This window comes from Drepanopeziza brunnea (genome assembly GCF_022702325.1).
Source record: "Drepanopeziza brunnea f. sp. 'multigermtubi' strain 214-2 chromosome Unknown ctg10, whole genome shotgun sequence".
Lineage (NCBI taxonomy): Eukaryota > Fungi > Ascomycota > Leotiomycetes > Helotiales > Drepanopezizaceae > Drepanopeziza > Drepanopeziza brunnea.
In genome coordinates, this window is record NW_027094073.1 from 300,372 (window position 1) to 326,651 (window position 26,280).

General features: G+C 51.0%; 10 protein-coding genes across 11 annotated transcripts; 7 read left to right on the forward strand and 3 right to left on the reverse strand.

Annotated features, from left to right (window-relative positions):
- Positions 1-1,973: 1,973 nt before the first annotated feature.
- L3040_005931 (uncharacterized protein) lies at positions 1,974-2,899 on the forward strand (the record flags this gene model as incomplete). The annotated part of the gene is made up of 3 exons (XM_007297653.1): positions 1,974-2,101; positions 2,154-2,508; positions 2,582-2,899. The coding sequence occupies 3 exons, from the start codon at positions 1,974-1,976 to the stop codon at positions 2,897-2,899; spliced, it is 801 nt and encodes a 266-aa protein (XP_007297715.1).
- Positions 2,900-3,938: 1,039 nt separating this feature from the next.
- L3040_005932 (uncharacterized protein) lies at positions 3,939-5,217 on the forward strand (the record flags this gene model as incomplete). The annotated part of the gene is made up of 2 exons (XM_007297652.1): positions 3,939-4,890; positions 4,943-5,217. The coding sequence occupies 2 exons, from the start codon at positions 3,939-3,941 to the stop codon at positions 5,215-5,217; spliced, it is 1,227 nt and encodes a 408-aa protein (XP_007297714.1).
- Positions 5,218-5,988: 771 nt separating this feature from the next.
- L3040_005933 (uncharacterized protein) lies at positions 5,989-7,209 on the forward strand (the record flags this gene model as incomplete). Its single annotated transcript, XM_007297651.1, has 2 exons — positions 5,989-6,073; positions 6,317-7,209. The coding sequence occupies 2 exons, from the start codon at positions 5,989-5,991 to the stop codon at positions 7,207-7,209; spliced, it is 978 nt and encodes a 325-aa protein (XP_007297713.1).
- Positions 7,210-7,482: 273 nt separating this feature from the next.
- On the reverse strand, positions 7,483-9,110 carry L3040_005934 (uncharacterized protein; the record flags this gene model as incomplete). Its single annotated transcript, XM_066155838.1, has 4 exons — positions 7,483-8,100; positions 8,147-8,866; positions 8,916-8,972; positions 9,024-9,110. 4 exons carry the CDS (start codon positions 9,108-9,110, stop codon positions 7,483-7,485), a joined length of 1,482 nt encoding a protein of 493 aa, XP_066011237.1.
- A 259-nt stretch (positions 9,111-9,369) lies between these two features.
- On the forward strand, positions 9,370-9,956 carry L3040_005935 (uncharacterized protein; the record flags this gene model as incomplete). Of its 2 annotated transcripts, XM_066155845.1 has the most annotated exons (4): positions 9,488-9,498; positions 9,542-9,556; positions 9,650-9,730; positions 9,803-9,956. In XM_066155845.1, the coding sequence occupies 4 exons, from the start codon at positions 9,488-9,490 to the stop codon at positions 9,954-9,956; spliced, it is 261 nt and encodes an 86-aa protein (XP_066011238.1). The 2 variants fall into 2 exon arrangements, with proteins under 2 accessions (XP_007297711.2, XP_066011238.1); XM_007297649.2 differs by having other exon boundaries at positions 9,370-9,560.
- A 481-nt stretch (positions 9,957-10,437) lies between these two features.
- Positions 10,438-12,716, forward strand: L3040_005936 (uncharacterized protein; the record flags this gene model as incomplete). The annotated part of the gene is made up of 7 exons (XM_066155848.1): positions 10,438-10,477; positions 10,636-10,833; positions 10,900-11,237; positions 11,291-11,584; positions 11,634-11,942; positions 12,001-12,327; positions 12,435-12,716. The coding sequence occupies 7 exons, from the start codon at positions 10,438-10,440 to the stop codon at positions 12,714-12,716; spliced, it is 1,788 nt and encodes a 595-aa protein (XP_066011239.1).
- A 1,372-nt stretch (positions 12,717-14,088) lies between these two features.
- Positions 14,089-15,189, forward strand: L3040_005937 (uncharacterized protein; the record flags this gene model as incomplete). Its single annotated transcript, XM_007297647.1, has 1 exon — positions 14,089-15,189. The coding sequence occupies one exon, from the start codon at positions 14,089-14,091 to the stop codon at positions 15,187-15,189; it is 1,101 nt and encodes a 366-aa protein (XP_007297709.1).
- Positions 15,190-16,671: 1,482 nt separating this feature from the next.
- On the reverse strand, positions 16,672-18,822 carry L3040_005938 (uncharacterized protein; the record flags this gene model as incomplete). The annotated part of the gene is made up of 4 exons (XM_066155858.1): positions 16,672-18,035; positions 18,174-18,237; positions 18,313-18,399; positions 18,568-18,822. The coding sequence occupies 4 exons, from the start codon at positions 18,820-18,822 to the stop codon at positions 16,672-16,674; spliced, it is 1,770 nt and encodes a 589-aa protein (XP_066011240.1).
- Positions 18,823-22,496: 3,674 nt separating this feature from the next.
- L3040_005939 (uncharacterized protein) lies at positions 22,497-24,297 on the reverse strand (the record flags this gene model as incomplete). Its single annotated transcript, XM_007291423.1, has 4 exons — positions 22,497-22,639; positions 22,728-23,937; positions 23,989-24,208; positions 24,254-24,297. The coding sequence occupies 4 exons, from the start codon at positions 24,295-24,297 to the stop codon at positions 22,497-22,499; spliced, it is 1,617 nt and encodes a 538-aa protein (XP_007291485.1).
- Positions 24,298-24,668: 371 nt separating this feature from the next.
- On the forward strand, positions 24,669-25,925 carry L3040_005940 (uncharacterized protein; the record flags this gene model as incomplete). Its single annotated transcript, XM_066155868.1, has 1 exon — positions 24,669-25,925. One exon carries the CDS (start codon positions 24,669-24,671, stop codon positions 25,923-25,925), a length of 1,257 nt encoding a protein of 418 aa, XP_066011241.1.
- Between the last annotated feature and the right edge of the window lie 355 nt (positions 25,926-26,280).

The following is a 26,280-nucleotide window of genomic DNA, read 5'->3' on the forward strand; positions in this document are numbered from 1 at the left end:
TTTTGTCGTAGAGCTAAAAAGGCTCGCGTTCGTAGCCTTTGTATAAAGCTGATGTATTTGTAAAAGGCTTTTTCGAAAGCGCAAAATTATGTCTTCAATTAGTCGAACTAAGCCCTTCTTATCTTATCTTTTATACTCGTTCATTTTCTATCGCAAATCTTTTTAGTCTTGTCAATCGGTATGCCCGTTAGGTATAGATCGTAATCAGCGTGGTGTTCTAGAAAGAAGAGGGAGGTTCGGAACCGCCGGTAATCTTGAAAGGATGTAAGGAGGCCCACCTAAGCGAGCCGACGATCAAAGGTAGATCTCTTCGAAAAGACGTCGCATATCGATAATCCAATTTCGGCTCTTTAGACGCTTTTCCGCAAAAGAGAGCTGAAGGTTCGTAAGAGGCAACTCGTATAAGTAAAGAATCGTAGCCTCCCAATAATCGTGCTTTGACTTTACGCTTGGCTGATTATTTATAGTATTGAAATCTTCCATGTTCAATTTAAAAAGATCAACCTAATTACTTGTAATGATAGGTGGGACTGCGGTTGACTCCACAAGATCGACGCATTGCTTGTATTACCAAGGGACCCTCACTTTCAAATGAGCCCCTTTCTCGAAGCGAGGTCAATACTGACATGGTCATTGGGAAACGAAAGCTTGAGTACCACAACGGCTGATACCAGTCATCACTCACTGATAACCAGATAAATTTAGTTCTGTGAGTTAAGGACTGTGAGGGTGGCTCGGCCAGAACCTACCATATACATCCCGTCCGAGTCCTTCCCCCAATGAGTATTCACTTTTTTCTAGACAGCCAGTAGCCTCCTTTTGAAAATACAGGCGGCAGGAGTTCCCTACTCTTACTCAAGTGAGCTATTGCTGAATCATAGCCTTGGAACCCTGGACCGAGAGGTGGAGCGATATGAAAATAGGCAAAGGAAGACGTGATGTCTCCTTTATTTACTTAAGTCAGCACCTTACTTAGGCTCTCCCTTGGCTTAACTTCTGCAAGTTACCACTGGAAATAAGGAGTGGAATTGATTATGCGGCCATAAACAGAACAAAATTTGTGAGGATCCAGACTGCTATCAAAAGTTACAATCGTAAATTCCTCCTTGTGCTCGATACCAATGGTCAGAAATATTTGACACATCAACTTATGGCTAGCAGCAAGAGAGCTGCCCGGGTGTGCTCTTCGCTAAAGGAAAGAAATCCTAGGCTGCTGACACGTGTCACTGGAATCGGATGGGTACGAATATATGCTCGGAATTTAAGGCAATGTTACAGGCCAGAATGAGCGCGGAAGCTGCCGAGCCGTGGATGGAAAGAGTAAGACGAATAGAGCTGCCGCTGCATACCAATCCAGGTCAACGAGAAACGTCTCGATTCGTGCGGGAGCGTTTCGGGTCTATCAGCTGAAGTATGACGGTCGCTTTTGCAGCTAGCTTGGGGATTGAAGCTATGAGGAGGACTTTCGAAAGAGGCGACAGAGCGAGGAGCCCGAAATCCTGGAGACAAGGATCCACTTCGATTTCAAACGCAGTATGTCATCGCGCTTTATATCCGAAAAATACTTGTATAAAGGAGACATTCCGGTTTATCTTCAAGATCCAAGGCGCCTCGGGTGGCGAGTAGTTTTATCACGTGTCCATTTCACAAATGTGTCCGGATTTGCAACTTCCAGGGTCTCCGCAACTTGCTTGCTACCGTTTCTCTTGTTATAAACCAATAATTTCTTCATCGCTCATAAGATTCAGTTAATTATCGCTACCACAGGAGCGTAGGGGTGCATACCTGCATCGGCAAGCCAATTAAGCTGAACATTATATGCGCCGGGAATTTGGGAACCAACTCATCATACGACGTGTTTCTTGACGGACACCGCTATATTCGCCAGACGCAACCACGCATCCCAAACAGCATATCACATTTGGGTTTTGGTTAGGTATAGCTATAGTTTTAGCTAGGTACACATTTAGGTTATGGCGGCCCCGTTTATCAACTTGGCTACGAAGCCAAGCCCTGCTGCAACTGTGAGCTTCAGCTGTTCGGTCCTGCTCCCTCTATACATCTACCCTCTCCCAAATGCCTGGGATCGCCTCTATACAGCGTGAGCGCTCCTATACCCTCTGGAAGAACGAGCCTACTGATATTCGCCACAGGATTAACACCCACCCCACACTCCAATTCACAATCATCATCAACCCGAACTCTGGGCCCGGAAAATCTGCTCTCCCGGACGAAGATTACAGCCGAGAGATCACGAGACTGAACCGCTATCCCAATGTTTGTCTCGTCGGCTATATCTCCGTGAACTGGTGCAAACGCGACATCGAGAAGGTGTGCAAGGACATCGACAAGTATGCGGGCTGGGGCCAGCATGGGAGTGGCGAGTTGGCGATGAGGGGTATCTTTTTCGACGAGAGCCCGAACCATTACAAGCCGAAGAGGAAGACCTTTATGGATGCTGCGGATGCGAGGGTCAAGAATGCCGTTGGACTCATGGGAACTCGAATGGTAAGTCCTCTCATCTTTTATCATTTTGCTTGAAGCCTTGCGAGTCAGAATTCTCGTGCTTATATCCGAACAGACTATTCACAACCCGGGCACCGTTCCCGATCCCGAATTCGCATGCCCGGGCCCGGATATCACCACCATCTTCGAGACCGAGTACAAAGAGTTCAAGGATGTGGAGGTGCAAAAACGCATCACCAATCTACTTCGCTACGACAGGGACAGATGCAGCTACATGGTCTTATCGGTGCCCAGATCGGACGTCGATGTTTTAGTCCCGGAGCTGAAGAGGAGGGCCAAGTACGTGTTTGTAACCGAGAGCAGGAAAGGCTGGTACGAAAAGTTCTCGGATGGATGGGAGAGGTTCATCGAGGCCATGGCTCGTGATTCCTGAGTCTCTCCCTCCGCTAGGAAGATGAAGACACCCGCTGAAACTTTTCATCGTGTCGAGATGGCATGCATCGTCGAGATACCAAGCCACAATTTTGACTCCTGTCTCTCTCTCTACTGTAGTCTGGCCATGATGAACTCTGGTTACACAAGAGCGTTGGGTGAGCAGCCGAGAGCTAATATGCCGAGGGGCTCTGCTACGCTACAGCCAGGGCTCAAAGCTGAATCCTGACGTCCGACCATAGGCATCCCACTTACACGGCTCCTTATCCGGTAAGTTCCCAGTCAAATAAGCACTATGGGATGTCTGGATCCTGCAGAACGACTCGCGAATGGGGATGCCGGGTGTAAATTCGTGCAAGCATTCGGCAGGTCAGCTGAGAGTCGCGTGGACCATACCTTATGGACCCTTCCTATTGCGATGGACTCTTTCTTTCCCATGTACAGACATTGTGTTTTCCAAAGTTCACTACGGTACCTATACGTACTCTCTGTCAAAGCGGATATCGACGGAGCTGTAGCGCCACAGTGCCCGTAAAGCATACACTATTGAAAAGTGCTGAAGGCGTTGTATGGGATTTCGTCTATTCACTTCATTTTCCCATAATACAAAATATGTTCAAGCCAAAACACTCGAACAAAAATCAGTATAAGCGCAGTAAAGTAGAATAAATATCTTTCAGACCTAACCTAGACGCTATAATTTTGCCACTACTTCAGCCCTCCAGCTTTCGAAGCCGGTTCTCTGAATTGATTGCCGAGAGTTCTGATTGGCTTTTCAAAGGTCTACGTGGGTCCATGTAGGTATAAGTGAGTATAAATGGGTCTATGGTAGATATGTTTAGTTAATTAGCTCTCAGCGAAATCTTAAAAATACCTAATATTGACGAGCCAGAGGGGCCTGATATTGAGTCAAGGAATATAGGTGGTCCCGTGATAAGGCCCGAGTCGAATCCGCTCCTCGGATTTCCAAGCAAGCGCAAAACTTGCAACGCGCCGACAACTCCATCTCAACGCAACGACAGCGAAGTCACATATACACGATGGCAGCGACGGTGACAAGATTCCGGTGCCTGAATGCCCCTCCGCTGCGTCAAGCATCCCGCGCCCTATTGCCGGCCTCCATCGCTTCGAGATCCTTCGCCACCGAAGCCTCAGCATCATCCTTAGAACCGCCTACGAAACGACGACCTACCTATTTCAAAGACAAATTGAACAGCGTTCCGTCTTTTGCGGAGTTTATGGGCGCAGAGGAGGAGGCCTTGTCCAACGAAGATGCGCTTGAGCTGCGGACAGCAATGGTTGGACCTCCTGGGAGGAGGAGGCAGATTACCCGACTCCCGGAGTGGCTGAAGACGCCTATACCAGACAATTCGAATTATAAGAAGATCAAAAAGGATCTGCGCGGGCTGGGACTTCACACTGTCTGTGAGGAGGCGAGGTGTCCCAATATTTCAGATTGCTGGGGCGGAGGTGACAAGAGCGCCGCGACGGCTACGATTATGCTCATGGGAGACACGTGCACGCGAGGATGTCGGTTCTGCAGTATCAAGACTTCGAAGGCGCCGCCGCCGTTGGATCCCCACGAGCCGGAGCACACTGCGGAGGCGTTGGCCAGGTGGGGTCTGGGATATGTGGTGTTGACGTCTGTGGATCGTGACGATCTTGCGGATGGAGGTGCACGGCACTGGGCAGAGACGATTATCAAGATCAAACAGAAGAGACCCGAAACTCTGGTTGAGGCTCTGACGGGCGACTTTGAGGGGAATCTGGACATGGTCGCCATGGTGGCGAAGAGTGGGCTGGACGTATACGCGCATAACATGGAGACTGTAGAGGAACTAACACCTTTCGTTCGTGATAGAAGGGCGAAATTCAGGCAGAGTCTGTTAGTCCTGGAGAAGGCGAAGGTCACAGTGCCTACTTTGATCACGAAGACAAGCATCATGCTGGGTCTGGGCGAGACGGACGACCAACTGATGGAGACATTAAAAGGTAACGAATCCATCCTCCTCGTTTACTTACTTCATCGCTGACACCTCATCAGAGCTTCGTAAAGTCAACGTCGATGTTGTGACGTTTGGACAATATATGCGCCCAACAAAACGTCACATGAAAGTCGAAGAATACGTTACCCCTGAGAGATTCGAGATGTGGCGCCAGCGCGCCCTTGACATGGGATTTCTCTACTGTGCCAGCGGACCTCTGGTTCGAAGCTCGTACAAGGCCGGCGAGGCCTTCATCGAAAACGTGCTGAAGAAGCGACGAGGCGTAACGATACTACGGGACGAAGCCACCGGGCGACAGAAGGCTGTTGTATAATGAAATAAAAGGCCATGCGTTTCAACAGTCGCTTATCACGGGAATGGCGTTTTAACATAGGCATTGCATTGCAGGCGTACTTAGACGTTTACCGGGTCGGCTGTCAGCTCAGGCAATCGATCAATCAATGAATCAATTATTCAATCGGCTTTGCTTGCACTGAAACTAGCTCTTTTCATTAATGCGCCTATGTCGTACGCCTAGCTATCGCTAATCATACCCAGCCACGTCCATGACCATCGAATTGAGAAGCAGGGATGGGGTGATCAAGTATATCGAATGCATGCAGAGCATCTATCTCATATCTCTAAAGCCTCTAGAATTGGAATATTATCGTTTGACAGCCTTTACACTGACACCGAATGATTATTCACACTTTACATTCATGTTCTCAACCAACTCTCCCAATTGTTTGTAGGGACACCGAACTAATAAAGCCGGTACAGAGAAGCAATCAGTGCCATCCTGCGCGCAGGAATTCTTGCTTATTTTTGTTTAAACCCTTCGAACTAAGCGAGCGAGATTGGACCCCGCTCCCTATTCCGGCGTCCCGATCGGATAGGAACCCAGCCCCATTCATTACTCGAGCATCGGTCCTATCTTTCTCCCCCGCCAAGTCCGTAAATATTCATGTCAGCCTCGTCCGCCTCGCGACTTGTTCCTCACCACACCACCACTGTGCGACGCTCGAGATACTTCGCCCCGCGTCTCCCGAATCCGATTTCCAGTTGCGGATATACCATCAGGGTAGAGGGAAGAAAGTGCCGAGCCATGTCTTCAAAGACCGATGGAGAGGCTGCCGCTGCCGCTGCCTCGCGGCCAGGCCCGAGGAAGCTGAAGATATTGATGTTGCACGGTCAGTTTTTGTTTTCTCCGTAGCGTTGATTTACTGCCTCTCAAAAGCGAAGTTGTTCTTCTGCTCCAATTACAAGCAGAGGTATAACCCAGCAGATATGAAATTCCTATAATTTTCAGCATCTCTACCCCCACCTCTCTCTCCCTCAACAGCCGACCTCCCATCACCAGCTCTTACATATATATACATATATATATTTATATATATGTATATAACCACCGACTAACCCCTTCTCTCTTCCAGGCTACACTCAATCTGGCCCCTCCTTCCACGCCAAAACCCGCGCCCTAGAAAAAGCCCTCGTGAAAGCCTTTCCCCCACCTCCCCCAGCACCCCACAAATCCCCCGCCTCCTCCCTGCGAAACTACCCAGGCGGCATCCAGCTCATCTACCCCACGGGTCCGATCCGCCTGCACCCAGCCGATATCCCTGGCTCCGACCCCTCCGTCCTCCAGTCTTCTACCACCAGCACCATATCCACCGCCAATGGACAGTCAGACGGCAGGGGGGAGGAGGACGAAGACGGGCCCGACGCCTGGGGCTGGTGGAAGAAAGCCGACGCGCCGGACGAGACATACGTCGGTCTCGAGCGTGGCCTCGAAGTCGTGCGGGAGACCATCTTAGCTGCGGGCGGCGTCGACGGCGTGATCGGATTCTCGCAGGGAGGCGCATTCGCCGGCCTCGTTGCCTCCCTGTTGGAACCCGCGCGATCTTCATCCTTCCCTTCTCCCTCTCCCCTTCCCACCTCGACCACCACCCCGCCCTTCGCGTATCCCGCCGCCTGGACCGCGCTGAACCACCCTCCGCTCAAGTTCGCCGTCAGCTACTCCGGCTTCTACGCCCAGGCCGAGCAGTACCGGGGTTTCTACGAGCCCAAGATCGCGACGCGCTTCTTGCATGTCATTGGGAGCTTGGACTCGGTCGTCGAGGAGGCGCGGAGCGAGGGCTTCGTCGAGAGGTGCGCTGATGCTTTGAGGGTGGTGCATCCTGGGGGCCACTTTGTGCCCGTGGGTAAGGAGTGGGTGGGCGTGCTGGTGGGGTTTTTGAGGGATGTGCTTGCGAGGGACGAGCAGGAGGATGATGGGGATGCGTGTGGGGAAAAGGGAGGGGTGGAGGATATGGACGTGCCGTTTTAGATCAGAGGTAGAGCGAGGGAGAGGATGAGCACCATTTATGGGGAGGTTGGAAGCATATCCCAGGCATAGCGCGGCGTCCGGCAGACATAGACAGGCAGGCATACCAGGCACATCTGAATAGACGGGTAAATAAGAGAAGCAAGCATGCCAGGTATGTATCGAGACCTAGAATCGAGACTAGTTTACAGCGGTATCACTCATCATCCATTTCCCACCCCTGCCCGATTCACTCCAGCAACACACAGCACGATACTCCTTGGACGCAAAAAGCTTCTATTGCGCCATCCCAGTCTGCCCTTCCGCCTTGGGAGCATTCACCGGCTGAATCTGCGCCATCATCTCCTCTTTGGTGATCAAATGATCAATGCGTTCCAAATGTCCCAATAGGCTCTTCATATTCGCGCTCCACTCATTCAAAACATCATCCGCGTCTCTCGGCTTCGCAAAGTTGACAATCCGCGCCGGACGGTCAATCTTCGCAAAAACCGTCTTCGCAGTCACCAACTCGCTAATGTACTTCTCGGTCTCGTCTTCCGTCAGGTCCAGCAGTTCCGTGAGACGCGGCATCTGGATGCGGGTGTAGTATTTAGCCACGACACGGACATTGTGCTCAATGACACGCTTGCGGAGGTCGGCCCAGCGGGTATTGGCTTTCTTATCAGAAGATTGGCCTGGCGTGGCATCGAAGACGTCGGTTTGGCAGAGGTGTGGGCCGAAGACCTTGGCGACTTCGGGCCAGCGCATGAGTTCGTGGACGGTGAAGTGCTTGAGAAGTTGGGCTTCGAGGGGGACTTGCGTGTTGCGGGTGTCCCGGAAGACGCGGTGGAGGAGGTCGGATTGCTCGTTGTCATACGGGGCCAGGATTACAAAGTAGATAATTCTTTGAAGGATCTGTGAACTTTAGCTTAGATATTCTGAAAGGGAACAAAAGACTTACTGCGTGAAGCTTGTCGGGATCCTCCTCGACAGCCTCGGTATCTAACACCTGTCTGTAGTGCTTGCAAGCATCGAGGTACTTGTCGTCGTGCTTAGCCAGGGTAATCTGTTGCTCGTAGTACCGCAGCTTCAAATCCGTAACATCGTCTTCCACCGGCTCTGGAATGTCCTCTCCCTTGGCTCTCTTCTTTTCGCGCTCCTTCTTCTCCTTGGCCAGCTCCTCCTCGCTTTTCTTCGGCTTTCTTGATAGATACTTCGTGCTGATCTTCCGGCTCAAAATACCAGCTTGTGTCCAGTCTTCATTCTCTATGCAGAGCCCGACCTGTGCCAAGATGAATTCCGTCTTCTCTCGTCGCTCCATAGATCCAAACGTCTCAACTTGAAGCTCGCACAGGATATCCGCAGCCGCCTTTAAATCTCCCTGCTCTCTTTTCATATCCGACAGAACCTTGGTAACACGGGCCCGCTCCACCTCCACAAATATCTTGCCCTCGGTAACGGTTCGCAGAGTCTCAATCGTTGATAGCTTGGTCTCGCTGTCAGGCGCCGAGTCCAGGAATCCCATGACCACCTGCACCATCTTGGTGATGGCTTGTTTGAGCTGGCCATGCTTCTTAGAAAGCAGCAGGACTTGCTCGTTCAGCAGACTCCAGTCGCCCGATTCCTTGCTGATTGTGACTATTGAGACCAGGATACGAGAAGTGGAGGCAAGATCTGATGCCTAGTGAGGGTTAGCAGGGAGGCACTTAAAGTAATGTTGATGCGCTGACCTGTCTTGTCTGCTTCTCCAACGCAGTGAGCTTTTCGATCGCACCGGTCACATTGCTCTACGGATCTTTGTCAGTTCGGTTTCGAATTCGGGATCTTATGAGGCGTACTTGAGCAAGCTTCTCTGCTTCGGGAAGCTGTTTGTCGACCTCGCTGGTAAAGTCCTTGTCGGGCTTGCGAGCTGGAGCTTCCGACATGGCGGCAGAGGAGTACAAAGTGTTTTTGTGTAATTTGATAGTCAAACTCAAGCTTCGACGGATTGTAGATGGCCAATTGGGGCAGGTGTTGTCGGAGTTATGGCGCTGAGGCTGAGGCTGAGATTTGATGTTGAAGTTCAGGTTGACATATTGACGCGGCCGCAGCTTGCTTTGCATTGCGTACAGTGTCTGGCTGATCCTCGGCCGATGCACGTGCCATGTCTTCTTTGCTCATCTCTCTACACTCCTTCTTCCACTCATGACTTCTACTCAGGTTTCCTACTCAAGTTTCCTACTCAAGTTTCCTACTCAAGTTTCTTACTCAAGTTTCCTACTTCAAGATCAGTTCAAAGTCATTGACGTCGGCTCTTTCGCAGATGTTTATCGGGTCGGTGGCACTGACATAGCTTTCAAGACCTCTTTTCAACCAGAAAAAACCATAGCAAGTAGGTACCTGAGAAGCAAATCTACGAGCGACTCGGCAATTCTCACCCATGGATTCTGCGGAGCTATGGCGAGGCTGAATCAGTACGAGGTAGAGGCCTAATGCTTCAATACCTTCCCACCGAAATGCCCGCGGAGTATCTAGACCTAAAGAATTTTCCTAGAGAACGGACACAGTAAGTAATCAACATAATTGTTTGTTCTTCTGAGTCTTTTTTTTTGTTAACCAGAAGATCTGTGTTTCATAGGTGGCCGGTCCAAGCTGCCGAAGCCATAAGATATATCCATTCCAAAAGGGCCATACACTGCGATATTGGCGCCCACAACTTTCTCATCCAGGAAGACGGCTCCCTTGCATTGGCAGACTTTTGGGGATCCAGTCTTGATGGTCATCAGCTATAGTGTCTACATCGACACGATATTTAAGACCCCTCACGCTGGTGGAAGGAATGTTAGACCAGACCGAGGTTGACGATATCTTCGCGCTTGGCTCCTTTATGTATCAGGTTAGCGTCAGACATCGAATATATGCCGTGAAAAGCGACAACGAGATTTACAAGCTCTTTGAGAGGCGGGAATTTCCAGATACAACAGGGATTGATTAAATTCTGTGTAAGTAATAGAGAAGTGTTGGCGAGGCCAGTATAGCAACGCCGAGGAAGTAAAGCTAGATCTGAGTAAGGACTACTATATCTTATAGCAAAGCTTTTCTGTAGCCGGTCGCTCATGGCGTTTTCTAATAGTTTCCGAATGACTGCCTATCCGTCAATCGTTGTTTTATTATGTCGGGTTATCGATTAGGGTGCTTTTGAACCTGATCGCATTTGGAAGATTATAAAGTGAAAGGAAGTGGTGGCCTGCTAGAAAGGGAATCAGTGAATACATGATCCGATCACCTGTCCATACAATTGATACGAAAAAAGGTACTGATGAGATGCTACCCTTTCCTTTCCCATCCCTTCTTCTTTTTCTTTACTCTTCTGCTTTCCACTTCCTTCTCGCTCGTATTCCTGTTTCCACCTGAATATCACGTTGATTCAATTCTTCCGACAAATCCTACCGCTAACACGCAAACCAACAGACACAGACTCGTCTTTGGAGCCTTCCAGCCGTCAACTTATTCTTTCATCACGAGCTGAGCTGCAATCGAATATCTACTTCGTCTTCGAAACCTCGAGCCAGCTCCTTTCTTCCGTTTCGACACATCCATCAATCAACCCAAGCTGTCGCACCCGAGTAGGCCCTTCGCACCCGACCTCGATACTCTCTACCCCACACTGTAAGTTCTCCCTCCTCAACCTTTGCAATACGCAAACATAGGCATACATTAATATGTAGTCTGTAGACAGCCATCGACCCCAGTTCTCACCTCCAAAATCCTACGACATGCCTAGTCAGGGCGAGCCCGAAGCCCCCGCGGCCAACTCTGAGGACTCAAACAATTCCGTCATCAGCATTAAGGTCAAAGAACAAAACGAAGCCGAGATGTTGTTCAAGATCAAGACAAAGGCGAAGCTTTGTAAGGTATTTAATGCTTACTGCGACAGCGCTGGTTTGAAGCGCAGCACTGTTCGCTTCCTTCTTGACGAATCTCGCGTTCAAGAAGAGGATACACCGGAAACACTGCAGCTAGATGATGGAGACATGATAGATGCTATGTTGGAGCAGCTTGTTTGTGAGGGGGTAAGAATTCACTGTTGATATGTCGAAGAGAAAGAGCACTTACCGTATCTTAGACACCGTCTGCAGATGATAAGCTTGAGGCATCGAAGGCAAACGCTCCCGTGCACATCAAGATCAAAGTAAAGAATCAGCATGGCTCCGAAGTCACCTTCAAGATGAAGAGAACAACTCCATTGGAGAAGGTCATGGACGCGTTCTGTAGCCGCCAGGAGATCGATATAAAGTCCGTTCGATTCCTTTTCGAAGGTCAACGCGTTCAACCTACCGACACCCCGATATCATTAGAGATGGAGGACGAGGATATAATTGAGGTCTTTATTGAGCAACTCGGAGGCGAGTTCATTGAGGTACGTGTGATTTTCGGAAGATCAGGCCTGAAACTAAATGTGCGAAAAGCTGTCTCTACGTCCAAGACCAACAACCCCCGTACAGGTAGAAGTCCGACCACTAGCTGCCTCAGGGAGGCTTCGCATCATAGTCAAGAACGAAACCGGCGATGAGGTCACATTCTTGATGAAGAAGTCCGCTACGTTTGGCAGACTTCTTGCTGCCTACTGCCAGCGATTAGAGATCAACACTACCTCGGTACGATTTCTATGGAAGGGATCCAGAGTTCAACTAAGTGATACCCCTGCCTCTCTGACCTTTGAAGACGGAGAAATATTCAAAGTCTTTAAGGAGCAAGGTGGTCCCGACCCAATCAATGTAAGTACCGACTGCAGCCCTGACACTTCTTTTTGGATGGTGCCTAACTACACATAAGCTTACTCTTTGTCTAAAGGCGACTGCCGAAAAGGAGGTTGCTGGCCCAGTTATCCCGACAATCATTACAATCGCCCTGGTCAACGGTGATTTCCGCCTGCATGTTCACAAGCTCCTTTTCAAGTTGAAGCTTACCACGAAGTTGAGGAGACTGATGGATGTTTACTGCGAGAGACAGGGCGTTGAAAGCCATATGGTAAGATTTTTTGCTGGTGGCACACGAATTTGTGACGACGACACTCCACGATCCTTGGAACTTGAGGACAATCATGTGATTGAAGTATTTGCGGAGCAAATTGGAGGTGGCGCAGAGGAAGGGGACGATGCTGTAAGTCCCTTCATATAATCCTCACATCCTACACTAGCCACCATCATAAGGAATCCAATTCTCCCCCCCCCCCCTCCTCCAAAAAAAACTTGTTGACCCCGACTCAGGCTGCAGGCGATGAGCAAGTGGCAAAGTCCAAAGCCCACAAGTTATCGATTAAGGTGGTCAACGACCGCGGCGAAGAAGTCGTATTCCAATGCAGACCGACAACTTTGCTCCAAAAGCTCATCGACACGTACTGCGCCAGCAAGGACCGAAAGCCAAGCTCTCTACGATTCTTCACGCCGGGTGGCCAGCGGCTTATGGAAGGCTCTACTCCTGCGTCTTTAGGGATGAAAGATGGAGATATCATTGATGTCCACGAGGAGCAGCAAGGCGGTGGTTTCTGAGGATTGTACGATGCAAGTACAGATCTGACTGAATACTACGAGCGAACGTCTTTTTTTTTTTTTCTCTCCTTCGGGCTCTATGGTGTCTGGAAGGGAGGGATCTGCAACCAGGAGATCTGCCAGACGGCTGGAACATGATGCATCTTGCGGGCGGGTTATCTGGGGGTTTCTTTGCATGCATTCGACGCTTGGTGGTCGCGTCAGATCTACTGATCTTCGGGAGTCAGTTACTTAACGGGGTACTGCGGGATATCGATAGATGATCCGAAATACAACTGTCTTTCAGTCCGCCCTTGTTGCTTTCTGAGCCCCAATCCATCCATACGTTTAACCCGTGATGTAAAATGACACACTTAAGGATAGCACATCTTTCCCCTTCATTTCTTCATACGAAGCAGCATCAGATACTTGCAGCAAGCAAATATACAACCTATAAGGGTTTTCGGACTATCGATTGTATGGTTTAATTCGAGCTTAGACAAGGAAAAACCGGACAATGTTGCGATTTAAATCTTAAATGTCTTTGCTGATTATTATTTCAGTCATCGAGTCTTACAGAGCACCTTTATTCTGTTCGTGGGTGAAAATGGGATGATCGCCGTCGCTTAACCTCGCTAAATCTTTCCGTAGACGTAAACAAATTAATACGATGTGTTGATTCAGCGATGATGGACGGAAACGTGAGCAAGGAAAGCCGAATCTGGAAAGTCTTTAAACCATAAGCTTTCTAAAGATTATGGTTTTACGAGCTGATCACCGGATTTTGAATCAGCACTCTTATACTTACAATGGTCGTTAAGGAAATAAGCAGAGCGATACTTACTGTATCTAGCATACTTGAATGTCCGCAGGTTCACACGTTATAAAGCTCGGATATTTCTAATGTTGATTGGTTTTCTTCAGGACAGTTAGGTAGTTTATTGAAATAGAGGAAATGAGTTTGATAATATAATAGATAGTATATTCAGAAAACAAAATCTCTAGATCTTAAGTAGATTTAGGTCTTAGTGATGAGCTTCAAAGGGATGCTTGATACTTTGTCTTTTGTCCTTGATTATTGCCGGGTAAAAAATATAAGATTTGAAAGTAGAGGATGAAGAGACCCCCTTTTGAAGATGTTCGATCTGCATGCAGTCGAATGACAGAGGTATAATGAAGCAGCGTTGATGCCTACGTACCTATCCCCTGAAAAAAAAACCTAGGGCGGACCTCCACTCACCCAAGCCGCACAACCAACAGCCTCGCCTACTTATCGCAGTACCTGTAGCTTTATCATCCACCATCACCTAGAAAACAAAACAAAAATTCTTGTTTGCCCTCCGCCACCCCAGGGATTTCCCTTTCTCTTTCCTTCTCTCTCGCTCTCACCCAAATGTCCCCCAGCCCCAGGGCGACGGCTACCATAATCCGGCACATCCACCTCCCCTCCATAACGCCATTCCACCTTGCGGAAACCCTGCAATCGCATCTCTCTTCCCAAATCCTAACCTACAAGAAGGCCCTCTCCTCCCCTTCTCCATCCTCCTCCCCGCCTCCCGCACCGGTCCCCACGATCCTGACATTCGTTCCCACGCCCGTCTTCACCACCGGCCGCCGCGAACACGCAGCCCTGTCTGCAGATCAACTGCGAATCCTGCAAGCGCCGCTCACGCCGTCCCGGAGCACCAGCGTGAACCAACGCCGCAATCCTGAGTGGGCGAGCGTGGTGCCCACGTTGAGAGGGGGACAGACGACCTTCCACGGGCCGGGCCAGCTGGTCATCTACCCCATTCTGGATCTCAAGCCCTCTCCCGTCCCGTCTCCCGCAGCAGATGGTGGTGCAGGTACACCGGCGTACGGCCGCTGGCCGAAGGGCGTGAGTGCGAGGTGCTACGTGAATCTCCTAGAGCAGGCGACGATCAACACGCTGGGACACTGGTCGCTGAAGGGCGTGCGGACGGAGAACCCGGGCGTGTGGGAGGAAGGCGGGGAGAGGAAGATTGCTGCGCTGGGGGTGCATCTCAGACGGAACGTCACCAGCTACGGTGTGGGCTTGAATATCGCTACGGATCTCGCGTGGTTCGACCGCATCGTTGCGTGCGGCCTTGTGGGGAAGGGCGTGGTCAGTATGCGGGAGCTGGGCGAGGAGACGGGCGCGTGGGAGGCGAGTGGCGCTGGCAGGGTCGTGAAGGCGGATGATGGGGGAGAGGCGATGATGGAGCTTGACGAGGGGATCGAGGGGAAAGATGGGATCAGGAGGAAGTGGTTGGATACGTTGCAGCCGAAGAGCGGAATTCAGCTGAGAGCCCGTCTGAAGCCGGGCATCGTGGGGAAGACCTGGGCCCGGGAATTTGCGAGGGGTCTGCTGGGCAAGGATGGCGAGGAGAAGGTCGAGAGAGTGGGCATTGAAGACCTAGGCTTGGACGATGAGTTCTTGACGAGGTATACGATCGAGACGGAGCCTTGGAGGGCGGCTTGGGAGGATGATTGGTGAGACGAGACGGTACAGCTTGGGAGGTGAAGGTGAGCAGAAAAGGATGCTTGCTCGCTCCTCGGAGCATCAACCTGCATCAGCTTGGAGCAGCGAGCAGATGGCATCCCCCGAGTTCATCTGCTCGATCCCCAGGGAATGAACGACGCGGCTTTGATAGAAGAAGACGATATCACGCCCATCGCTCTCAATTTCAAAGCCCATCACCACGCGATAAAACCCCCTTATCCATGGCTATTAAACGCCCCTCAAGCTCATAAAAACCAATATATAAACCAGTATATACATACATATATATATATACCCATACCCATACCACCATAAGACATCAGCGAAGCTCTCTCTCTCTCCCTCTCCCCCCTCTCCCTTTCACTATACCTACCTCCACGAAAATCCAAAAAGAAAGGCCCATCCATCCATCCATACCTACCTACATAGCGATACACACCCTTCCATACACTCAAACCTAACCAAGGCACTTAAAGTAACGAATCCAGTTTCATTTGGATCTTCCCACGATTCCAAGATGATGAAGGCCTGGTTATGGTGCTGATATTGCTGATATGGGTTTGTAAGGAAGGGGAAAGATCAAGTGATCGCTGATTTCGCAGACCTACTCGCTTCTCCTCTTGAAGTTGGGAAGGTAGATACTAGATACTCTAGAGAGAGAGAGAGAGAGAGAGAGAGGTAGTTGTATAGTAGAACCATACGGTACGGAAATGGGACTACTTAAGCGAGGATGACACGCAGAATTGCAGACGAGGGACGACGGACGACGGGAGGCACATCAACTTACTTACCCACTCACTCACTCACTCACTCCCGACGGCCTAGCTACTCCCCTCCGCGTTAATTTTTCAGAAAACTGCTCCTCAGCGATTCATAAAGAGAGGCACGAACAGGACAGCGGCTCAGATTCTCGCTGCCATTCAGCTACCTAGCTCTTCCTCAAAGTATGCGATGCATCCGAACTCCCCCCCCCCCACCCCCACCAACAAACACCAGCACGCCTCCTCCACCCCACCAGCTTTGCTTTCGAGGATTCCATTCAGTAGAGCTTCGTATCACGCCATGCAGAAATATTTAGATGACCCATGCGGAACAGGCAGCTTGAAAACCAGAGGACCAACCAAGCATCAATACAAACGCCCGCTCCCATATTTTCGCTGCTACGCTTGCTCAGAACCGGATAATTCCGTCTTCTCCGAAACGATGTGAATGAATGGTCAAAAGTCAAATGCAATCGTGTGCCACTGCTCTGATCTCCTCTCCTCAGTTGATATGCCTCTGTTCTGGTGCAGTAAACTCCCCCCGCCGGAAGATGCCGATCCGCCGATTTATGCTGAATGCGTGTCGTAAATGTCATTTCTCATACCACGTCGTTGTAGAGCCTCAGATCTTTCTTTGCCCTCCCCCTACGCTCATGCTCTTGCTGCCCTCCATTTTGCCTTCTTCCCTCTGCGCGGGCACCCTCATTTCCACGCGTCAGCTGCTTCTCTTCCTCACCAGGGCCTCTTCGCATTCGGGCGTCCATTCCTCGGGCTGGAAATTCGGGTTGTTGTAATGCGCCGTATTGTAGTGGCTGTTCTTGAACGTCGACGTCTGGAACACAACCGGCCCTTCTTCCCAGTCGGCCGCCGACTCCAGCTCGTATTTGCTTGGGCGGAAACTGGTCATTGCAGCGCTACTGGGGGGGGATGACAGTTCTGACCCTCCCAAGGAGGAGTTAGTTGACAGAGACGGATGCGAGGAGATGGAGCGGCGCTGTGGCAGCGACGGCGGGAGGTGCGTAAGGATTGGGAGTTGAGTTGTGGTGTTGGGGAAGGCCAGGTGTGGGTGTGGCGAGGCGAGGGGTGCTTGTGGTGTGCTCAGCGAGGTGGTTGGGGGAGGTGGTTGCGGTTGCACGGGGAAAGAAGTCGGGAGCGCGTTGGAGGATGTTGCGGCGGCCAACGAGGCGGCCGGGGAGATGGGCGACATGGAGGCGGATATCGGAGAGGAGGAGGGGGGATAGTGGTCGATTCGTGAAGAGAGTTGAGAGGGGAAGCCGTGATGCGATGGTTGAGGTGCCAAGGAGAAGCCAGGTATACATGAGAGCAGTGACATTTGGTCCATCTGAGAGTAGCCACCCATTGAGGAGGCAGGTGTGCTTTGGAAGGGCTGGTGTTGACTGAAGTTGGTCGCTCTGTTGACTTGGATGTTTGTATGGTTTCGCATGGCCTCCTGAACGGCTGGTATGGTGGTCGAGCCTTGGTCTTTGTAGAGGATGTCGTAGTGGTTAGGCCGGAAGAGGAGGTGAATCATGGGGCCGTGGGGGTTCGTCGCATTCCCATTGGCATCCAGCGATTGGAAGAGATGGGTGTTTGCTTGCGAGCCTGGACTCCGGTCGAGGTAGACGATTTCCACCGAGACACCAATGGGCTTCAACAGCACGTCGATAAGGAGTGTCATGCCCAGGTGGTCAATCTCGGTGTCGACTGGCTCGAGGATATTCTTCGGGTAGCCTTCCACCCCATGGTTATCCGGTATGAAGCCCTCGTAGAGACTGACGTTGGCCTTGAACCAGGAGCTTGCCAGGAGTCTGAGGTGGTAGATCATGGAGTTCGAGATGCTCGCGTCGTTGAATCGCTGGCGCAGCAATTCCCCCGCGTCTTGCGGCGACGACTCCACTAACTCCGCCATGTCCCGGAGAAGATCCGTCGTCTGCTCCACCATATCTTCGAACAGCCATGACGCAAAGCCCCCGGCGGTTGTGAGGAGATTGTTAAGGGAGATCATGCGGGCGATTTCCTCCTCGAACCGGTTGCGGTCCTGCAGTCGGAGGAGGGTTTCGAAGTAGGAGTAGCCGGCAGCTGTGAGGGAGCGGTGGGTAATTAGCAAGCGACATCTTTTTTGAGGATATGGATGTATCTGCAGGATGGGAAGAGGGAGAGGGAGAGGGAGAGGGAGAGCCCTTCAACTTCAAGAGAAAGAAACAGCTCTCTTCTTACCCCGCCATCCACAGTTGCCATCCCCCAAAACTGGCCGATAATGCGAGTACTTTTGCGGCAAGACCTAGCAAATATGATTAGCCTGCCGATGCAGATCGATAGAAAGAAGCAAATCAATCAATAAGTAGTGTATGCATACCGTCGTCTTTGCGACGTAGATGGGGTCTGCCTTTGCATACTCCGCCGTGATGGCGAGGCTGCTCTTCTTTTCCCCCACCAACTGGCCCTGCTTGCGCACTTTAATTAGCACTAATCAGATTGCAACGCTTCTGCATTTTGATATGTAGTAGAGTAGGAGCAGGAGTAGGAGTAGAGAGGAGAGTAGAATAGCATAGCAGAGTATGGCACAACAGAACATCGAGCCCAATAGGATAGATTGGCACACCACACGTACCTCGAGCACCGGGTTGTATTCCCGTGCCAGTGCCTCCTGGGCTGCGATGTCGTTATCCATCTTCTGGTAGTTGTGCGGGTGGTAATGGTGCTGGTGGTTTGAAGCGTTGGTCGCGATGGGGACGAAGCGATCGCTAGAAGCCGTGGGAGCGATGTCAACACCAACAACACCAAGGTTCGGCGGCTGCGCATGCGCATTCACATTCGCGTTCACGCCATACGTGGTGAATATAGGAGTCGCTTGTGGTTGGAACATGTCCCTTCTTCTTTTTCTTGCTTCCCTTTCTCGGTTTCTTTTTCCTCTACTTTTGGTTTGTCTTTTTTTGTTTTAGTATCTCTGGAGTCCTTGGGATCTTCTTCTTTCCTGTTCATTTGCTGTCTTACTCTCCTCTGTCTTTTTCGTTGTTCTTCTTTCCTGCCCTGCCCTGCCCTGCCCAGTCCAGTCCTGCCCTAACTGTGACAGTAATTCAATATATCTAAAGCTTGAAGCGTTCGTGCCGAGCCGGAGCGGGTAAAGCTGAGCGTCTGGATCTTGGTCCTGGTCCTGGTCCTGGTCCTGGTCCTGATCAAACAAGCCAGTGTACGAGAGTCTGTATGCTTTGGCGCAAAGAATAGGAATGAGCAAAGTATTTTAATACGGTACTATTATTAGGCTGGGCAGAAGACAGAAGCCTTTCCAAGAACTGCTGCACAGTCCTGTCTCTTCTCTCTCTCTCCCCCCCTCTCCCTCTGTCTTTCTGCCTCTCTGCTTTCCCTCTCTCTTTCTCTCTCTTATCGCGTCGCACAAGGGCAAGCAGGCAAGCAAGCAAGCTGGCCACTTGCAGTCGGGGTCCAGTGGGAATTGAACCTGTCGATCTTCTCCCTTCTCCCTTTTCTCCTTTTCCTTCTCCTTCTCCTTCTCCTTCTCCTTCTCCTTCTCCTTCCTCTGCCGCCGTCAAGTAAGTTGTTGGCCTCAAATTCCGGATCTGGGTGGCAGCACAGACGATGAAGGAATGCATCCAGTTCTTGTCCGCAGCAGAATCGCAGTCGCAGTAGTCTCAGTTGCAGTTGCAGTTGCAGTCGAAATGCCTGCTCGAGATGGCCTGGCTAAGGCAAATCGAGGCGCCTTGACTCGTTGGCGTGATTACGCTGGGGGGAGACCATAGGATGGACGGATGGACAGATGGACCGAAAGATCCCCTGCCAACAAACATCAACGACGATGTGCTAGGGCAGGGCAGGGCAGGGCCGCTGCTGCTTCTGCTGCACGTGGGGTGAGAGCTCAAGTTGAGGGGATGGATTTGGATGCGGATTCGGATCTTGGGCAATGGGAGACAAGTGAAAGCATCAACCGAGCCCCAATGATTGATTGAGCGATGAGATGTGGTTCCTTGTTGCGCCTGCTCTAGAACTTGTTACTGCAGACTGATCCTGATCCTGTTGGCTCTTGTCTCTCTGTTCTACCTAGCTGTTACACACGATGGGAAATCGAGAGGGCTCCTTGGCTTTTGGGGCATTGCATTGCATGGCATTGCATCGCGTTACATATTGGACCGCATTCCTCTGATCAATCCTCTCTCTTTCTCTCTCTCTCTCTCTCTGTGTGTGTGTGTCTCTCTCTCTCTCTCTCTCTCTCTCTCTCTCTCTCTCTCTCTCTCTCTCTCTCTCTCTCTCCCTCCCCAACCCCCTCCCTGATCGCTCATCCTCCTGCAGACACCCATCGTGCCACCAGATGCGCTGGACCGCAGTAACACCATAACGCCCGCAGACTCTCCTATCAGAGGAGACGACCTCATGGCCTCCGCCTATCTACAAGGTAGATAGAGTGAGTACCTACTGTTGTGCGAAGTAACGCCTCTGCTGCAGCTTGCACCTGCATGCCAATGCCAATGCCACGCCCCCTTGAATGGCGCGCTTACTGCGTCTGTTTTGAAAGGTCTACGATTCTTCATGTCCCACGAAGTATAACTGGCTTGATACATGACATCGTGCTGCACTGCACTGCCCGACCAGGCCAGCCCCCTCGCTCTTTGGATCTCTCGGGCTTCTATACTCCGTAGAGTCCAATCACCTTCACAAGCTCCCAATCCCAAATCCCGGTCCCAGATCCCGCGGCCACTCTACCCACTCTGTACGGTATCACCCGTCATAAGTATATTATCGGATCTAGGTAGTTATGGTTGTGGCTGTATCTCGACGACGACGACCGATCCAAACTCTATCGACTCCGGCTCCCAAGGCCCCAAACCAAGACCAAGCAGACTTGTCTGCGATCCTGAACTCCTCGCCTGAGACGTAGAGTCCAGCACCTCCGTGTAAGCAAGCAAGCAAGCAAGCAAGCAAGCAAGCAAGCAAGCAAGCAAGCAAGCAAGAAACCATAAGCCGAAATAGATACGGCAAAAGGATCGCAACCAAGCCAAGCCACGCACAGAAAAAAAAAAGAACAAGAAGAAGGATCCTCAGACACCGACCTGAGACCTGAGACCTCGAAGCTTTCTTCACTCCCATCACATGACTAACCCCCCGTCATCTCCACTTATTAAGTCAGTAAGTAGGTTACCCCCTGGGGTGGATCGAGTCCGGGTCGGCAGTTACTGTCTTCCCCAACCACTCATACAACGTAGATGCCCCGTCTGTGCAGGAAGTACTGAACGTACTACTCCGTATATCTGACTTCCCGCTCCCGTCCCGTCCGAGGGCCCGCGGCTTTAGCTGGGCGCCGCCGGGGAAGAAAAGCATGGTCCTAAGTACGGTAGCTACGACTAGTACGGTAGTAGCTAGGCCTCATCTGCCGACCGACACGTGGGATTCATCTACCTATCTGTACGGATCCGTATGCACGCGAGGAGGAGGAGGAGGAGGAGGAGGAGGAGGCGGAGGCGGCAGTTTCTGATCTGACCTGACTTGACCTGACCTGACCTGACCTGACCTGACCTGATCTGATCTGATCCGATCTGATCTGAGATAACATGATCTCTCGTATAATAATATACATGATAGATGACACATGAATCGGGCTATGGGGCGCATCTTCCCGTTCCGTCTACGTTCTCCGTATCAACATGAACATGCGCAATGAACGGGCCCCTAGGAATAATACAACCCGCTACTAACTTGATGAGATCGATCCGATCGATCCCAAGAGCTGTCTGTACCTAGGTACCTCAGCTCCAGCTCCGTAACTGCCGACCGACCGACCGACCGACCGACCGGGGACTGTAAAGGGCACTTCCGTGGATACTTCCCCCTTTCCCCGTTTTCCCCTTTGTCCGATTTCCTGATTCTGACCGATCGTGGTCGGCTGGCTGCTGGAGGCTGCGAGTACTTACCTACCTACCCACCAATTTGCGGTCTTGTTTCTTCCCCTTGTGAGTGCGAAGAAAATGTACAAGTACAAGTACATAGACGATAGACGATAGACGATAGACGAATAGAATAGACCATGGAGCTACTTCGGGTCTAGACATACATACAGTAGCGCAGACAGAAACCATGGACTCAACTCATCCACAAACACGCCGCCGGTCTCGTGCAGAATCGACAACGTTCACGATCCAGCGACCATCGCATCACGCTCGGTTGGGCATGGCGGATGCGAAATTCCGGAGCACGCGAGAAGGGAGAGATGAGATGAGATGAGATGAGATGGAGAGGAGGGCCAATGGGGAAGGAGCCAAATCAAACCTAGCCACCTCGATGCATTGTTGCGCGTATCTCATGCATGCACCGACGCGATGCGGCATCGTCTCTTCACTCACGGTCTACCATGCGATCCGCACCTAATGTACAGTTCCTCGGGCCCGAGGAATGCTTGCCGACCGCAGCAAAAGAGATTACAAGCCCCCATTGCACGGCCATGTTACACAACCAACGCCGGCAACACCACCCCCACCCACAATGCCACGCCGTGGAAGGAAAAGTAACGCGTCCCGTCTTTCCAGTCATCACTCGTCAATTATCGTGTTGGGGCCCGAGCTCCGCGGGGGTAAAGCCACCAAAACTATGTGATGTACCGGTGGATAGCAGTTGAAGGTTCGACAGGGTATTCGCAAACTCGGCACTAGAAGAGCCCGTGAAGGCTGGAAGAGGAGGTGCTAGATAATCAGGAAAATGAGAAACTGGTTAGTCGGCCCGAATCAGAATTGCTGTCACAGGACAGCAACCCAGACAAGGCCTACTAACCACTACCAAATCCCGACATCTTCTTGCCGCCTCGGCCTCTCTTTATACCACTGGTCGTGGGGACAAAGCCCGCCTTCATGGGGATCCTGCTGAGCGATTCATCACCGATTTGTGGGATATCCGATGTCTTAAAGCCTTCGCCGTCAGAAAAGAGGGTCTTGTGAAGCGCGTCGACAGCGGAAGTCCATTCGGAGAGGGCACGGAGGCGTTCCGCGTCGCTGTTATCTTCGATTTCGACGGTGCCGTCTTGTTGGTTGATCTTGCCCTTGACTTTCTTATCGACGATCAGGAAGCCCAGAATGTCTTGAACTTCGGAGACGGGAATCTTGAGCGCCTTGCCGATGAACGCGATGTTGAAGCGTGTATAGGGTGCAATGAGCTTCTGAACAGCCTTTGTACGCATGTTGCGTGTTACTTCGTCAATGTTCTCGGCGATGAAGGGGTCGGAGAGGAGGTCCATGTTGCTCTTGAGAACCGACTCGTATTGGTGGATGTCATCTCGTTGGTAAGCGTCCACAAGCTCGGTCATAGCTGCGATACGCGAGTCGTTCTTGTAGGGCTTCGTCTCTTGGGACTCGAAGGGGTTGATATCGGACTTCATCAGCATCGTCGTGAGCACCAAGTACTTGAGGACCTGGATTCGTTGCAGGGATCCAGCCTCGTCGTAGTTGCGGAACGACTCGAAGAAGTCACTCTGAGCATCCTTCCAGTTCTCCTCGCTCATGTGCATCTTGCCACCACATTCCCGAATGATGCCCATGATCTTCGGATGCGGTACTGCGGACTTGACCTTCAGAGCTCGCTCGTACAGTCTCTTCAGTTGCTTGTTGTTCTTGGTCTCGGCGTACATTTGAATCTCGAGAGCGTAAATCTCCAACGAGTATGTCCCCTTGCTCGGATCATCAGTACCATCCTCCCGCTCGCAGGCCTTGTGTAGCTCCCGCAACTTCTTCGTAACAGTGGCATAGTCCTTTCGGTCCAGATAGAGCTTTGCCAACTTGGTGTTGGTCTTCAGCCAGAGTCGTTCGTTGTTGGTACTTTGAAAGGACTTCAGGGTTTGAGAATAGAATTCTTCCAAACATTGTCCTGCCGCAAGGTCCTCAGCACCCTTCTCTACGTAATCCAGGATATTATTGATGGATTTCTCGGAATAGTTTCGGGTGACGGCGCTTCTGACATAGGTGAGGAGTTCCTTGTAGTGTTCGACAGCCTGGGAAGTTAGTACATTTTCCATGCGGATTTTGACAATGGGCCTGTTTACCTTGTCATACAGCCCAAGCTTGAACTCCAGCTTGATTGCCTGCTTCAGACCTTTAAATCCCCAATCGCCCTTCTCCTGCTCTAACGCCGGGACTCCTAGGAACTCTTCGATGGCGGCTTCTGGCTCGTTTATCTTCATCTGCTTGGCATTGTAATATTTGTTTTCGATATCGACATCACCACCCTCCTCGTCGTCGTCCTCTTCGTATTCAAAGTCGTATCTATAAATGTCAAGATATTTCTCCGGAAGATAGAGCTTGACCTACCCCTCCTGGTCCGAGTCTTGCATGAAATCATCGTCATCAGACATGATTTTGGTATGCCTAGATTACTTGCTGAGGTTTGAGAAGTGCGAGTTGATTTAAGCTGCAGTTTATTATCAATTTTGTTATTGTTGTTGTTGTTCTTGTCGATGTCGATGATGTGAAGTTAGTACCAATGTCGAGACGGGGGTTTACTATGCGCAAGGCTGCGTTGCTCTCTGCCTTTGAGCCTCTTGAACTTATTGAACTTATTAACCTCTGATTGGCCAGTGTCGGCGCTAGACTAGCGAAGGCCCGACTCCACTTCCGCCTTATCAATGTACATATTACATCCGAGCAATTCTCAACCCAGATTCCATTTGTGACGACAACATCAAACCACAACACCCTCGCCTCACCCTCCAAAAGAATTGACAGGATGGGTGGTGATCTCAACTTGAAGAAGTCATGGCATCCCGTGCTCATGAGCAATCAGAGGCGGGTGTGGGAGGAAGAGAACAAGGCGCTAGAGGAGCGAAAGAAGACCGATTTGCGCATCAAGGAGCTGAAGGAGGAGCAGAAGAAGGAAGAGATTCAGCGGGAGCTCGAGGCTGCGGGAAGCCGAAAACGTGTCGATCGTGTGGACTGGATGTACCAGGGGCCCTCGAGTGGCCAGGTCGGGACTACGGAAGAGATGGAAGGATATCTCTTGGGAAAGCGACGAATCGACCCGCTGATCAAGGGTACCGACCACAGAAAGTTGGAGAAGCAAGCTGCCGAGGACAGCTTTATGGCATTGCAGCATGCGAATACTCTAAGGGATACTGCGGCTAAGGTTAGAGAAGATCCGATGTTGGCGATCAAGAGACAGGAGCAGGCTGCATACGAAGCTATGATGAACGATCCGATCAAGCGCAGGCAGCTTCTTGCAGCTGCAGGACAGGCCGAGCCAGAGAGAAAGGAGAAGCGTAGTCACAGACATCACCACCGCCGCCATCGGGATAATTCTGAGGAGCGGGGTCACAGACGGAGGAGGAGGGAGGACGACGGGCACAGAAGTAGCAGGACCGAGCACCGGCGAAGAAGATCAGCCTCGCGCGAGAGATCCGTTTCGCCAAAGGAAAGAAGAAGAACATATTCGCGTCGAAGATCAGCATCGCCAGAAGACAGGAGAAGAACACACTTGCGTCGAAGATCAGCATCGCCAGAAGACAGGAGAAGAACACACTTGCATCGAAGATCAGCATCGCCAGAGGACAAAAGAAGATCTGCTTCGCCAAGGGGACGTGGACGGGACCGCGGAACAAGAGATAGAGACTACGAACGCAAGACGAGACGAAACACATCATCCGGCGATTCAAGATCTTCGTCTCCGAAGCGACCGAGACTATACAATTCAAAGAAAAGTGAAGTCGTCTATACACCCAACGAGGATAAGGAAGCCGAACGACAGCGAAGGCTGGCTGCCATGCAACAGGATGCTTCAAGCCTAGACATTGACAGGGAGAAGCGGTTAGCAGCCATCGCGGAGCAGGAGAAGGCTCAACATGAAGCAGAGGAAAAGGCTAGGGCGAGGTCTTCGAAATATGGCGACAAGGGAGATTTCATTCATGGATTGAATAGGAAGGCTGGTAATATGGGACTGGCGGATCGGATCGGGCGTGGGAGACAAGGACTTCAGAAGGACCATGAATAATTTGATTCGAATGGGCCTATGGAAATGTTGGTGGTCCAATGGTAGGGCGTATGACGAAAGATGTATTATCAAATCGCTGGAAGTTGGTTTTATACCTTTGATATTCAAATCACAATGAAGACGGCGAGAGCTGTCTGTACTGATACCCAATGTGTAGACGTATACTATTAATAGGTCACAGGAATGAGTACGTGGCACAGCCTTTTCATTTCTATTAAATGGATTTGTAGATAAAGGATCCTGGTCCGTGGAACAAATTGAAATTCGAGATCATTTTCACTTACGGCTTGGATGACTAGCGATTCTTCAGCTTTCCGCTAGAAACATCCGGACGTCTTATTCAGGATTACCTTAC